This window comes from Phoca vitulina, unplaced genomic scaffold, assembly GCF_004348235.1.
Source record: "Phoca vitulina isolate PV1807 unplaced genomic scaffold, GSC_HSeal_1.0 scaffold19, whole genome shotgun sequence".
NCBI classification, from domain to species: Eukaryota; Metazoa; Chordata; class Mammalia; order Carnivora; family Phocidae; genus Phoca; species Phoca vitulina.
The window spans coordinates 19,148,916-19,161,835 of NW_022589722.1; the positions used below are offsets into that span (position 1 = coordinate 19,148,916).

Here is a 12,920-nt window from a genome sequence, read left to right on the forward strand (position 1 = left end):
GTTTATTTTCTCGTGGGTCTTGTTTCAATCTAAAATTAGTTTCCTGTATTCAGACATGTATGAGTGCTGCTACTCGATTTCATGGTTTTGAAGGACAGAGATGGTGTTAGATGTTTTTAAATGAAACAAGCTTACAGTGCCTTGCTCATATACTCTCTTTTATTGTAAAATACGTAACATAAAATTTACCATGTTTAAGTGTACAGTTCTGTGGCCTCGAGTACATTCTCACTGTTGTGTTACCATTACCACCATACTTTTTAAAATCCTGGATGGTTCACCTCTTAGACCTTGAATTTTAGAGGTCACATCGTCCAGCCTCCTTTACTTGCAGTGAAGATGCTCGGGTCCAGACAAGCTGGATGGTTTGTCTTGTCCCCCAGCTGGTTACTGGTCAGAGAGAGAGCTAGAATCCATCTTCTCACCCTTGATGTAGTTGACCCTCGAATAACACGGGTTTGAACTCCATGGGCCCACTTACAAATGTGTTGTTTTTTTCTTTCAGTAAGTATAGTACAGCACTGCAAATGTATTTTATGATTTTCTTAATAAAATTTTCTTTTGTGTGTGTTACTTTATTATAAGAAAATAGTATATAACAATCAAAGTATGTGTTAATTTACTGTTTATGTTCTCAGTAAGGCTTCTGGTCAACAGTAGGCTAGTAGTAATTAAGTTTTGGCAGAGTTAAAAGTTATACACAGATTTTTGAATGTGTGAGGGGTCAGTGCCCCTAACCCGTGTTGTTCAAAGGTCAATTGTATTTACTTCTTATTCATTTATCATTAAATAGAGGTTGGTCATGTTGGCATGTGGGGTGTGGGCAAGAGTAATCATTCCTCTCTAATATAATGTTACTCTTTTTCTAAGTGATAGAATTATTTGTTAGACAATCTTGCTAACCAAATAGTTTGGTTTATAATGAGTTACCACGTGTATTTTTCATGAATGATCTAATTCAGGGGTTACATACTCTCTCTACGTTCAGGAGTTGATCATAAAGGAAAGTCAAGGGCTCTGTGGAAGTGGACAGTGACCACCTAAACACAGGAATTTCTTATTTTAAAACATCTTGCTGGCTAAAAAACATACAGATCTCTGATTCTGCCCTTGGGCTGCCAGTTGTAGGTGTTTTGAGCTAATTCAAAGAATTAGAAAATTCTTAATATGAAATCTGGGACTCAACGGAATTTTAAACTCCTCTGGATGACTGGAAAGACCATTTAAAAGTCAAAAGCAAGAGTGAGTGTCTCTGGCTCTCCAGTGCCTTTCCAAGCAGCCCTCTGTCCCCAGCAGAGTGTCCTGGCCTTCTGCCCTGGTGCCTGGGGACCCAGAGAAAGGAAGTGGCAAGTACAAGTTCGCAGATTGGCCCAAGGAGGGTTGGCGGGCGCCACCTCTTTGGAGGAGTGACATGACATGTACAGGGAAGGAAGGAGTTGGTAGTGGTTAACATGCATTGTCTCCGAAATTTTTTCTAACTCCTGAATTACAGGTTAAAGAATTCAATTTCCGAGCGAAGTGTATCTACACTGCTGTGATGGTGCGAAGAGTAATTCTGGCCCAAGGAGATAATAAAGTGGATGACCGAGACTACTATGGTAACAAGCGATTGGAGTTGGCAGGACAGGTGATTGAATTACTTTATGTCAGCAGGCCTGAGCTTCAGGTGTGGGGTTCAAGGTTTTCCAAAGCATGCATGCTTCCTCGGAATCCCAATATTAAATAAAAGGGGAGCCTCCCTGCCTACTTTTCCTTCCCCTGCAACTCCTCTGTGGAATTACGGAAGTTTGACGGCTCTACAGAACCAAGTGTAGCCTCTTGAGCAGGGCTCCCAGGATCCCTGGTATCCTGCATCAGTGCACCTTTCCAGCCTTGCTTCTGCCCAGACAGGCCACTTCCACCTTCCCAAGCACACCGGGATGCTCTTTCATCCTCCCTGCCTTCGAGTTAGTGGTCCCTGCCTCGTCTCCCTCTTCCCTCCCCCTAGTGAGGAGCTCCTGCCCATTCTTCATTCTTGGAGTCACCCTCTCTGAAATCTTTTGTGAATCCCAGGAGAAGTTAGTTGCTCTGTCTTCCAAATGCCAGTGGCACTTGGTTCAGGTCTTTACTTACATGCTGAAGTATACATGATTCTTCACCTGCAAGCTTCTTCCCCCCGCTTAGACAGTAAGCTCATTGAGGACAGGAATCACTGAGATTCATCTCTCGAATCCCCATGTAAAGCTACTAGGCACCAGAGGATGTGTCAGTGAGTGACACTCTGTGAGGCACCTGCTTTCAAACGTGCATTTTGGTAGGAGAGAGAGGCAGTGAACAAGTGAACAGGAAAGAAATGAGATAATAGGCAACAGTCTTATGTGTTTAAAGAAAACCCCAAACAGGCTAATGTTGAGAGCTGGGGTGTTGGTGGAGGAAAGGGATGTTACTTCGTCAGGATGATCAGGAAAGATCTCTTTGAAAAAAGTATGTATTTTAAGCTGAGCCCTCAGACATTCCCGCCTAGACTTGAATGAGAAGAAGTCCGTCTCTCGCAGCCTTGGGAACTGCATTCCAGCAAGAGACCCTTGCGAGTGCGTCCGTCCCCGCACAGTTCCGGCCTGGGGAGCTGGAGGAGGATCACTAAGCTGGACTGCATGAGGTGTGGGGATGAGGAGGACATTGGAGAACTAGCGCGTGGGCCATGGAAGGGGGTTTGGATTGAGTTTTCCATGCTGTGGAAAACCATTGAAGAGTTTTAACCAGGGAGGTGACAGGCTCTGATTTTCAGTTTAGGAAGATCAGATTTGGAGACGAACAGGCCAGGAAGTGACCCAGTTCGGAGGCTGTGGCAGTATTCCAGATGACAGATGATGGTGGCTAGGATAACAGATACTACAACTAAAATTTAAAAACTAGGATTAAAAAATGATAGCAATTTTAGATTTTAGAAAAGGGTTACTGTCTGGACTACTGGAGAAGTTCTGTGTGGGTAATGGTCGGTGCTAGCAGGTGGGTTTTTCCGCCACCTTCAGATTGACCTCTGTTCAGGGTATTATGGTATCCCCACCACCATCAATCCCAATCTTTACAGTTTCTTAATTGGAAAAAACCATGCTGTTAAATGAGGCCATTAAAAAAATGTTGATTGTTTAGAGGAATAAGGAATGGAGTCAGGAGAGGAGAGACTATCCTGTTGCTTAAAAAATTAGAATTAAAAAGAGGGTTCCCATGTGCAAGAAAACATTGCTTTATAAACAATGTAAAGACATAAAAGGCATTGTGTTGGCAAAAATGTGTAAAAACAATAGCTGCTAATTTCACACCCCATGGGACGAGGGAGTATAAATGTGCTTCAGCTTTAGATAACAGCGCTGCCTCCACTGGCCAAGTGGGTTCACAGAGCTTTCCCTCAGTCTTTCTGCCACCAGAGGGCTGGCAGGCCGGCCGCCAGTAGAGGTGTGAGCAAAACCTACCAATTTCAGGCTTAATCTTTTCACCTACCTTTTCTTTTTCGGTAATGTGTTCATTATTTGCTGAGCATTACTCTATTCTTTGTCTGTGAATTTTTTGTTTCTAATGCAGCTTGCTTTGTATGGGTGAGATATGGAACGGCACCAAAAATCCGGCACCCAGGAAAGCCAGGGATTTTCACCCTGTGACAAAAGACTGCCGTCTTGACTTCAGAGATTGCCTAATCCCAGCTGTTCTGATAATGTAATTAAGGCTGCCTAATGTCTTTAATTTTGCAACCAGTTTGTGTGAAAAGGAGAATTTGGCACTCTGAAGGCTTAACACTAAATAGCAATCTCAAGGCGCCTAATTAGAATTCTCTGACATTAAGCTAATTGGTGAAACTGTATTTCAGCAGCTTAACTTCTTTATTAATTTTTTTTAGCATTTTCATTGCAAATCAATTGATGAGCTGTCAGCATTTTTTTTTTCCCCTTAAATATAATTTGCTCTTTAGTGTTCCTGTCGTAAGAAGGCAGGAAGGCCTCGTACCAGCAAGGAAAGGTGTTGAATATTATCACCAGCGCTTCATCTCTTTTAATCATTTTACTCTTGACCTGAATAATGTGGCTTATGGTGCAGCGTGGCCCTGTAGTCTCTCACTGCCCTGTGAACTGGAGAACGGAATTTCTCTTAAACCGAAAATCTAGAGGTGGAGAAAGAAATCTAATGAGGCAGTCGTTCTGTTGAGCGTGCCCTTGTGTTTTACTTGTTTAGGATGAGGTGCGTTTCCTTGTGTTTGAAGCAGGGGGCCACAACGAATTCAGCTGGAGTCCAAAAATCTCTGTCATACTTTGAGACACAAAAGTCTAAGTGTAAGGGGCTAATTGAAATGGAGCCGGGCTTCTGTGGTTTAGGTGAAGGGCACTTGCTTCTATCCAGGACGCTTACTCAAGTCCCCTTTTGCCAGTTTGCACAGGAAGTTGCTGCAGTGGGGGCGTCTTCATCCCACTCACCCCTCCGCCCCTGCTTCCATTCCCACATCCTTCCTTCCCATGAGTGAAGCTGCTGGGTCTGAGTGGGAGAAGGGATTAAGCTCTCCGAGGAGGAAGTTTTCTTTTTTAGAACACTTCTGACATGGTACATACAAGTCGAGGATCCTGGCTTTCCTCTCTGCAAAGCTGATTTTAGTAGAAAAGTGGAAGGACATGCCTAACTTAAAATCACATTCCACTTGGGAAATTCTTACTTCAGTAGTAAGGTGCTCGAGAAGACTCTTTGGCTTTCAGTATCTTCTTCCTTGTGAGGCCAAAAACTACCTACGGGTTAGAAACATTGAAGAATATAGTCAGTATGGAACTTGGAAAATCTTTAGCTTACCTGGTTTCACTGAGTTTCAGAATTCCCTTGTAAGTAGACAGTGTATATGTCACACCCCTGTGATATTACTTTAATGCTTTGTTAGGTAACTTACATTAGATATGTCAAGCTTTTTTCTTCCTCTTTTAAAGGGAAAAAATGCCTACAAAGGGGAAAAAAAAAACGAATTAATTTTACAGAGGAACTTAAGTACTTGTAATATCCATTATATTTGATTATTGAAGAAGTGAACCTGCTATTTATTAGTAGTGAGCCACCTCTTTAGTTTCAAGAACTTTTTATAAATGGTGTTCTGGTTGTCTGTTGCTACGTTGCATGCTATCCCCAAACAACCACCATTAAAACATTATTAACTCACAGTTTTGTGGGTCAGGAGTTCAGGCAGGATTTGGCTGTTTGATTCTTCTGTTTCACATGGTGTTGATGGAGGTCAGTTGGTAGTGTTCCGCTAACAGGTGTGGGGAGGGCTGGAAGGCTCTTGGCTAGGACCTGACCTGTCCAGTGCTGTGCCATCGGGTGGCTCTGGGCTCCGCACGAATGCTTCCCATGAATGAGGCCAGAACCCATCTGGCCTTAGTGACCTAATTATTTATCAGCTTTATTTCTACTGTATTGGAAGAAGCAGTTACAACCTCCACCCAGACTTGGGCCACACCTCAGGGGTCAGTCAGAGATTTGGGCTAAGTTTACACACATAATTTGGGGGTTTTCTCCCGTAGCTCAGATCTTTTTCATCTGGGTCTTCAATCCAGTAAGATTGCGGGTCTCTGTCCGAGGTTTAGCTTTTCAACGTACCTTGGACCCTTCTTACCAATGTGGCCTCCCCTTAATTGAAAAGCCTTAAAAACAGGAAATGCACCCAGTGCCAGTCACTTCTGAGAAACGTTGGCTTTCCTCCAGTTTCTGCCTGCTTTTGGACAATCTCCGGTGACTTCAGGTAGTTTTAATAGTTTGTCTGGAGTTTATAACTATTATCAGCAGGTGAGTCCATCTGATAGGAGCTACTCTACCAATTCTGGAGACAGAACCATCCTGTCTGTTTTTAGGACTTCCTATTCCATTTCATTCCATTCCATTTCATTGATTTGGCTTCTGTGCTTACACTGTTTCAGATAGTCACCATGGTTTACTATCATTTAATTTTTATTACGTAATTTTAACATGAAAATAAAAATTGAAATGTTACATATGTCGGTTACAAAGGGTACGAACAAAATCACCCTCAGAGCCGCTCTCAAGTAATTCTTAATAATCAACCGTTATTAATACCATTCCATTTACCGATGTATTTCTTCCTTATTCTATTCCTCTTTTTTCCCCCATCCTGAATTTTTGCACTTTTTTTATTACATCATTAAATTTTTAATTTAAAAAATTTTAAATATTTAAATATTTTATTGCAATATAAGTTTTGCTTATTTTTGAGTTTTGTAAAAATAGATTCATACCATATACATTTTTCTGTAACATTTTTCTTCACTCAGCATTGTTTTTAATATCTATATTGTTGCATGTCACTGTACTTCCAGTTTTATATTATATTCTGTTGTATATATGGAATATGATGTGATATAGAAGATATAGATACATTTATGATAAAAAACAAATATATTTATGATAATTTATGATAAATAACATAAATGTATTTATGAATAACATATTTATGATAAATCTTTTTATATTTATAATAAATAAAATATTTATAATATATTTATGATAAATATAAATAATATATATTTATGATAAATAATATATAAAGATATATATTTATGATAAATAAAGATTATTCTACCGATCATTCCTTTGTATGATTTCCCTTTTAAAAAAATATTAACATTCTTATATTTTCTGGTGCCCACATGCAAGAATTTCTACAAATAGGAATGCCTAGTCCTGGAGTCAAGTTAAATCTTCAGTTTAACTGGAGAATGTCAAACTAGTTTCCCAAATATTTGTATGTTGTACTATGTAGGAGTTCCTCATGATCTCCATCCTATGCCTTAGTATCAGACTTCGAACACTTTTCCCTCGTGGGTGTAAAGTGGCATCTCCTTGTGGTATTGACTTGCATCTTTCTTATCGATTTAAAGATTTTTTTTTTAAATTCGGGATTCTGCTGATGGTATCCTCATGGTGTCTTTATGTGTATATATATATATTCCTCTATATTTCTCTCTCCTTTAAATTTCTTGTAAACCAGGAGTTAAATTCAGAGGCTAGATCTTTATTTTTTTGGCTAGACTGCCGTTGTATCCTGTCAGGAAGAATATGACTGGTTGTATCTACACTTTGTGTCATTGGAATTGATCACTGGGTTTAGGTGTTTGGGGCCCTGACTCATCTTTTGTAAAGTTCCCCATCAGCTTTTCTTCTGATGGTTTTAACAGCTGATGATGATCATTCCATTATCCATTGTTTGATTAGGGCACGCAAAATAGTGATACTCTAATTTACTCTTTCTGCTTTTTTTTAGCTAGAATTTTCAATAAAGAATACTTTCCATTATCATCTCTTTGGTTACTCTGAGACATAATTTATAGGGGAAAGGCAGGGTAAATGCTTGCTAGATTTTTTTTTTTTTTAAACCAGTTTACGGAATACTGATTTAGCTCGCTCGTTTCTTCCACAGAGGAAGGGGTTTTTTTTTTCTTTCTATCAACATAAACTTAGGAGTTTTAACATTTTTATTTTAATGTTAGAATAAGCATCTCCATTAAAAAAAAAAGCCTGCTAGTTTTTTTATTGAGATTTTGATTAAATTTATAGAATAATTTGGGTTAGAATTGACATCTAAATAATACTGAATTTTCTAATCCGCGAACATAGTATATCTTTGCTATTGAGATTCTCTTTAATGTCTCTCAGTAATGTTTTAAATACAATTTCTTTTTGGGTGGCTCAGTCAGTTAAGCGCCTAACTCTTGGTTTTGGCTCAGGTCATGATCTCAGGGTCATGAGATAGAGCCCTGCATTGGGCCCCGTGCTCCTCATTGAGTCTGCTTGAGATTCTTTCTCCCTCTCCCTCTCTGTCCCGCCCCCTGTTCGTGCTCTCCTTCCCTCTCTCTCTCTCAAATAAATAAATCTTTATAAAAAATTCAAATAAATTTCTTTTTGTATACTAACCTTGTATCTTGCAGGCTTGCTAAACTCACTGGTTCTAGTAGTTTTTTTTTTTTTTTTTAAGACTTTGGGATTTCTTATGTGGACATACAGTTTATCTGCAAGTAATGACAGTTTTACTTCTTCCTTTCCAACATTTATATATTTTCTTTTTCTTGCCGTAGTGCACTGAATGGTACCCCCAATACCGTGTTGAATAGAAGTGGTAAGAATGGGCATTCTGTCCTATTCCGCAATTCTATAAAGCAAAGATTTCAGTCTCCTGCCCTTCCCTACGGTTTCCAGCCCCTGCTATGTACAGTGCAGGATCCTTGACCCAAGCATGTTTCCTGTTCCTCTCCCAGGGAAAGATGCAGTTTGGCTTCTCTTCCTCCTCCATCTGGCCTTGTACTTTTTCCTGGAATTGGTGGCCAGAGGGTTTGCTGGCCTTCCTCCAGCAGTAGGTTTGCCGTTGCTTATTACTGGATGTAAGGCTTATGGTGGGAGCAGGGGGGCTTTCCTCTCCAGTCTCAGGGACAGAAGGCTTCTATCCCTCTCTCAGTGCATGTCCCCTTTATCCTGGAACTATATTGGCAGGAGGGTTTCCTGACAGTTCATCTGAGCAAAAGTCCAGGGAAATAGGTTTTTTTGCTTGTTCCAATGAAAGAATCTTTTTCAGTCTTTTGTTTGACTCCAGTCTTTTGGGAGCACTCCATGGAAAAGAACTTGTGAGTGCAGATCCTCTTGTGTCTGAGGTTCCGAAGGGTTCTAAGCTTCCATGGTAGCTCACATTTGGCATTTGAGAAGTCCTTAAAATTTTGTCCTATTTCTTCTGCGGCAGACGTCATCTCTGTCATGTGTCCTGTCTCTCCCTAGACAGACTGTCACCCCTTGTATTCAGTTCCCCTGGGTGCCTTGCAACCTTACCTCTCAGCTGGACTCCAGAAATAATATGATTTTTGTAGTTGATTTATCTTTTTTTATTATTAGAGTGGAAGGGATATTGTTTTCTGGCTTTCTACTTCCTACTGGATATGGAATTTGCAAATCTTTCTTAAGCCCTCCACTCCCTTCAGATCCTAGCCTTCTTTCCACCTCTGCTGTTCATCTGTTTCATGAAATCAGTCATTAATACTGTCATCCAATAATCTTAGCGTGAGGGCTTAAATACTTTATTTTTTTTTCTAGCATAGGCTGAACTGTCTTGTTTCAAACTTTACTTTGGTCTCTGTTGCCTTTACATCATTCTCTGCTTATGTAGACTTGTGCCCAGACCACTGGTCTGAGGATTGGTGTGAGTCCGTGGTCCAGTTTTCACTGGTCTGGAGAAGAATGAGCAAGGATGGCTGGTATGAGTTTTATCAAGCAAATTGTATTTACTTTTTTGGGGTTTTCTTCTGAGATTATTTGCTCTGCCATTTTTTGATGTTAAAATGTCCTTTTGAAAAATGAGATATGATGTCAGAGTAATTGGTGGGTATTGTATTATAACCTTTTTATAAGAAGATATGACACACAGACAGAAAAGTGCCTGAAACATAAATTTCAGCTTACCAAATTGTTACAAAACAAATACTTTTGTAAATAGCACTCAGATCGAAAAGTAAAATCATTTGAACACTTTAGTAGAAGTCTCCCCCACAACACGCACAAGTCTCATCCAGACTGATCTTTAGTAGAAGTCTCCCCCACAAGTCTCCCCCACAAGTCTCATCGAGACTGATCAAAATCCTCCCCCTAGCCTGATTTTTATGGTATTCATGTCCTTGCTTTTCGCTAGAGTTTTGCCATAGAATTCGAGTTCAGTTTTGCTGGTTTTAAGCCTTATGTAAATGGAATCATACCATACATATTCTTTTGTGTGTGGCTTCTTTCACTCAATATTACACTTTTAAAGATCCAGCCATGATCTTGTTCATTTCATTTCATTTTTGTTCATTTTCATTGCTTTATAGTGTTCCATCATTTCAGAGTATGCCACAATTTGTCTAACTAAATATTATTTGTATGGCTTTCAGTTTTTAGCTCATACAAATAATGCTGTGAACATCTTGTATCTGTATACAGATGCACATTTCTGGAGGGCAGTGATTCTCAAGGTGCCCTTCCCCCACCAGCAGCTCTGGCATCTCCTGGGAACTCGTTAGAAATGCAAATTCTTGGACCTATTGAATTAGAAACTGTAGGGGTGGGGCCAGCAATTTGGTTTTAACAATCCTTGATCGTGATTAACATGCATGCTGAAGTTTGAGAAGCTCTGCTGTGGGGATGTACCTAGGGGAGGAACTGAGGAGGCTTAGGGAAGACTAGATTAATGGCGAACTGTCCTCTAAGTAGTTGTACCGATTTACATTTTTACCAGGGATATAGGAGAGGTCCAAATGACACCACATCTTTGGTGTTGTCAGACTTTCTTTTAACGGTAATTCTTCTCCCACACCCCCTTTTTGGGGTTTTAGTTATCTTTATTTGTAAAATTAAAACTTAGGTCACTGGTCAGTGAAATCTAAAAGTCTGGAAGTGACTGGTCTAAATTAAATGTCTTTGAGTGCAGAAATTGTGTCATCGTTTTTTTTGCTCTTATTCCCAATGCCTAGTATGGTGATAAGCACATAGAAAAGTACATATTTATCAAATAGAATTTTAAAATATTTCTTCATTATTAAGCAGTTTCCCCCATCGTTTTTAAAAAGTTTAATAAACACCTAAAGTTTATTAAATAGACTAGTAATGCATTTTGAAAGTTCACCATATATATATATATATATATATATATATATATATATTTTTTTTTTTTAGCTTTTATCACTACTTTTTGAAGATTTATTCAAAAAATTTAATTCTGAAATGAAGAAGATTGCAGACCAGGTGATTCCTAAGCAAAGAGCAGCTCAGTTTGATGTTGTGAAGCACATGCGTCAGGACCAGATTACCAACGGCATGGTGAATGCCATTTCTACAGTAAGTCTTCAGTCATTTGTTCAGGGTTTTGTGACTTAGTTATATATCTATTCCATGGAATGGAAGTTTAAAGGACTTGGGGACTCTAGGTGAAAAAATATATTTAAAGGTTGTTTACAAATCATAAATTTTCTACTTTGAAAGACAGTGTACAGTTTAAATGTTAATCACTAGGAATTTTGCTACTATGTAGCTTTATTGCCAAATTATAGTCCTTGTTCTATAAGGCGATAAGAAAACAGATCCTCTTAAGTAGAGGAAAGATCTTTTTGTTTAACTGATAATAGCCATTCTTTTAATGGATACTTCTTCCCATTTTTTTCTGTAATAAAACTGACATAGTGCAAGTAGGTTTATTAATGATAACTTTTGTCCAAAACAATACAAAATGTTTCATTTCATTGTAGGTTTATTTTCCTCAAAGGGCTATCAGCTGTTCCTCACGTGAGTGATGAATTCAGGCCTGGGCAGCTGCTGTCTGTGCAGGGCCCCTGGCTGTTCATAAAGGGTTATCAGATGGGTTTTGGCTCCCTTTCTTAAAGCATCACAACTATAGGTCTATCTGATGAAGTCTAGTCGTGTTTTGTATGCCAGACATAAAATTGGTTTTACAGATGGGATTTCACCCCAACAGAATGGTATGGAATAACACGTCGATTCCCTTAACAATGAAAGAATTAGTGGCAGACTTGCTGCAGTGAGCGTCTTTAGAAACTCGCCAGCGGGTCTGTGCGGGCAGCCCCTGCAGTGACAGCTCCCTCTAACTGGAGCTGACCCGGGGCCTTTGTGCCCGCCCTAGGCACATTCAACTCTTGTGGCCCAAACGTGTGTGAAAGTAGATCCCCGGATATTTGAGAGAAGCCTCCAAAGGGCGCTTGAACACACGTCTGGTAGAATGACTTCTCCTTGCTTCCCGACCCATGGTTTTCAGGTCATGATAGCTTTTTAGAGTAGTTCTTTTGCCCCTTAGTGACACTGCTTTACCTCCTTGAGAAAACTGCTTTCTCGAAAAGTCTGCAGTAGACCTTGTTGCAGGTGGACCCCAGTGCGTCGGCATCCGGGAGAGGATCAGCTTCTAAAATTCTGTGTTACCATTAGTAGCATATTTTCAACAAATAACGTTTTCTCAGAAGAGCAGTTTTAGACTCCTTGTCTGTTCCTCTTCTCTCCCTTTTGTAAGACTCGCGCAGAATACAAGAACAGATCCTCTTGTTGGACATCTTGGCTTTACTCCCCACCTACTTCCTATTTGCCAGCAGCTGCAGCCTTATTTTAGCTCTGTGCAGAATATTTATTTACCTTCCTCGCGCCTACTCTCTGGGCACCAGTCGGTTTACCAAGCTTACCCCCTTTCAGAGCAGAAAAGGAGTTAACTGAAAAAGCAACAGAAGTTAACTCGTGGAATAAATGTGTTCGCTCTGTTTCTTTGCTGTGTAATGGACAGTTTCTTCCTATATTTAACTCTCTTCCATGTTATCGGAAACCTCAAGTTTCTGCAGTGATAGATATTAAATAATAATGATTAAACTTTAGTTTGTGAGGGAACTCCCCCAGAGTCCCATATTTTAATTCAAGCACATTACCTTATCTCCTTCTGAAACTCAAGCAGTTTTTCTCCTGTTAGGGTTTTTAGCCAGGGATCCATGAGTCCTCCCTGGAAGTGGGATGTAAAATCTTGTGTTCGAGGGCCTACGTGCATTTTTCCCAAGAGAACAGACATAGCTTTCATCAGAATCTCAAAAGAAAAATGAAGATCCACCATTTAGCAGATGTAATTTTTTCTTTTGAATCAGAAAGATTATTGAATCAGTAATTTTTTTGGACATTTTCTACTTCACTTTTATATGCATACTGTTTTCTACTGTTCATGTTGCCATGAATTGAAAATTTAACCATTCCTAACATTCATCTTTAAATTATCTTTCAGAGTATTTAATGTGTATATTTAACACAGTATACTCAGTGCGTAGGAGATAAACTAAATGTTCAAGATTTATTTCCTATGAATCTATTTTAAGATTGACATGATAGCCACAGAAAATATATAGTAT

At 39.5% G+C, this 12,920-nt stretch overlaps 1 protein-coding gene across 2 annotated transcripts in view; it reads left to right on the top strand.

Moving 5' to 3' along the window:
- The window catches only part of POLR3B (RNA polymerase III subunit B), a 103,680-nt gene that overhangs the window by 30,871 nt on the left and 59,889 nt on the right, over window positions 1–12,920 (top strand). Inside the window, exons 12-13 of one of the 2 annotated variants that reach the window (XM_032416218.1) lie at window positions 1,493–1,627; window positions 10,708–10,869. In XM_032416218.1, coding sequence (XP_032272109.1) covers window positions 1,493–1,627; window positions 10,708–10,869 — 297 coding nt within the window. The remainder of the gene's footprint in view (window positions 1–1,492; window positions 1,628–10,707; window positions 10,870–12,920) is intronic. The other variant, XM_032416219.1, reaches the window with a different exon arrangement.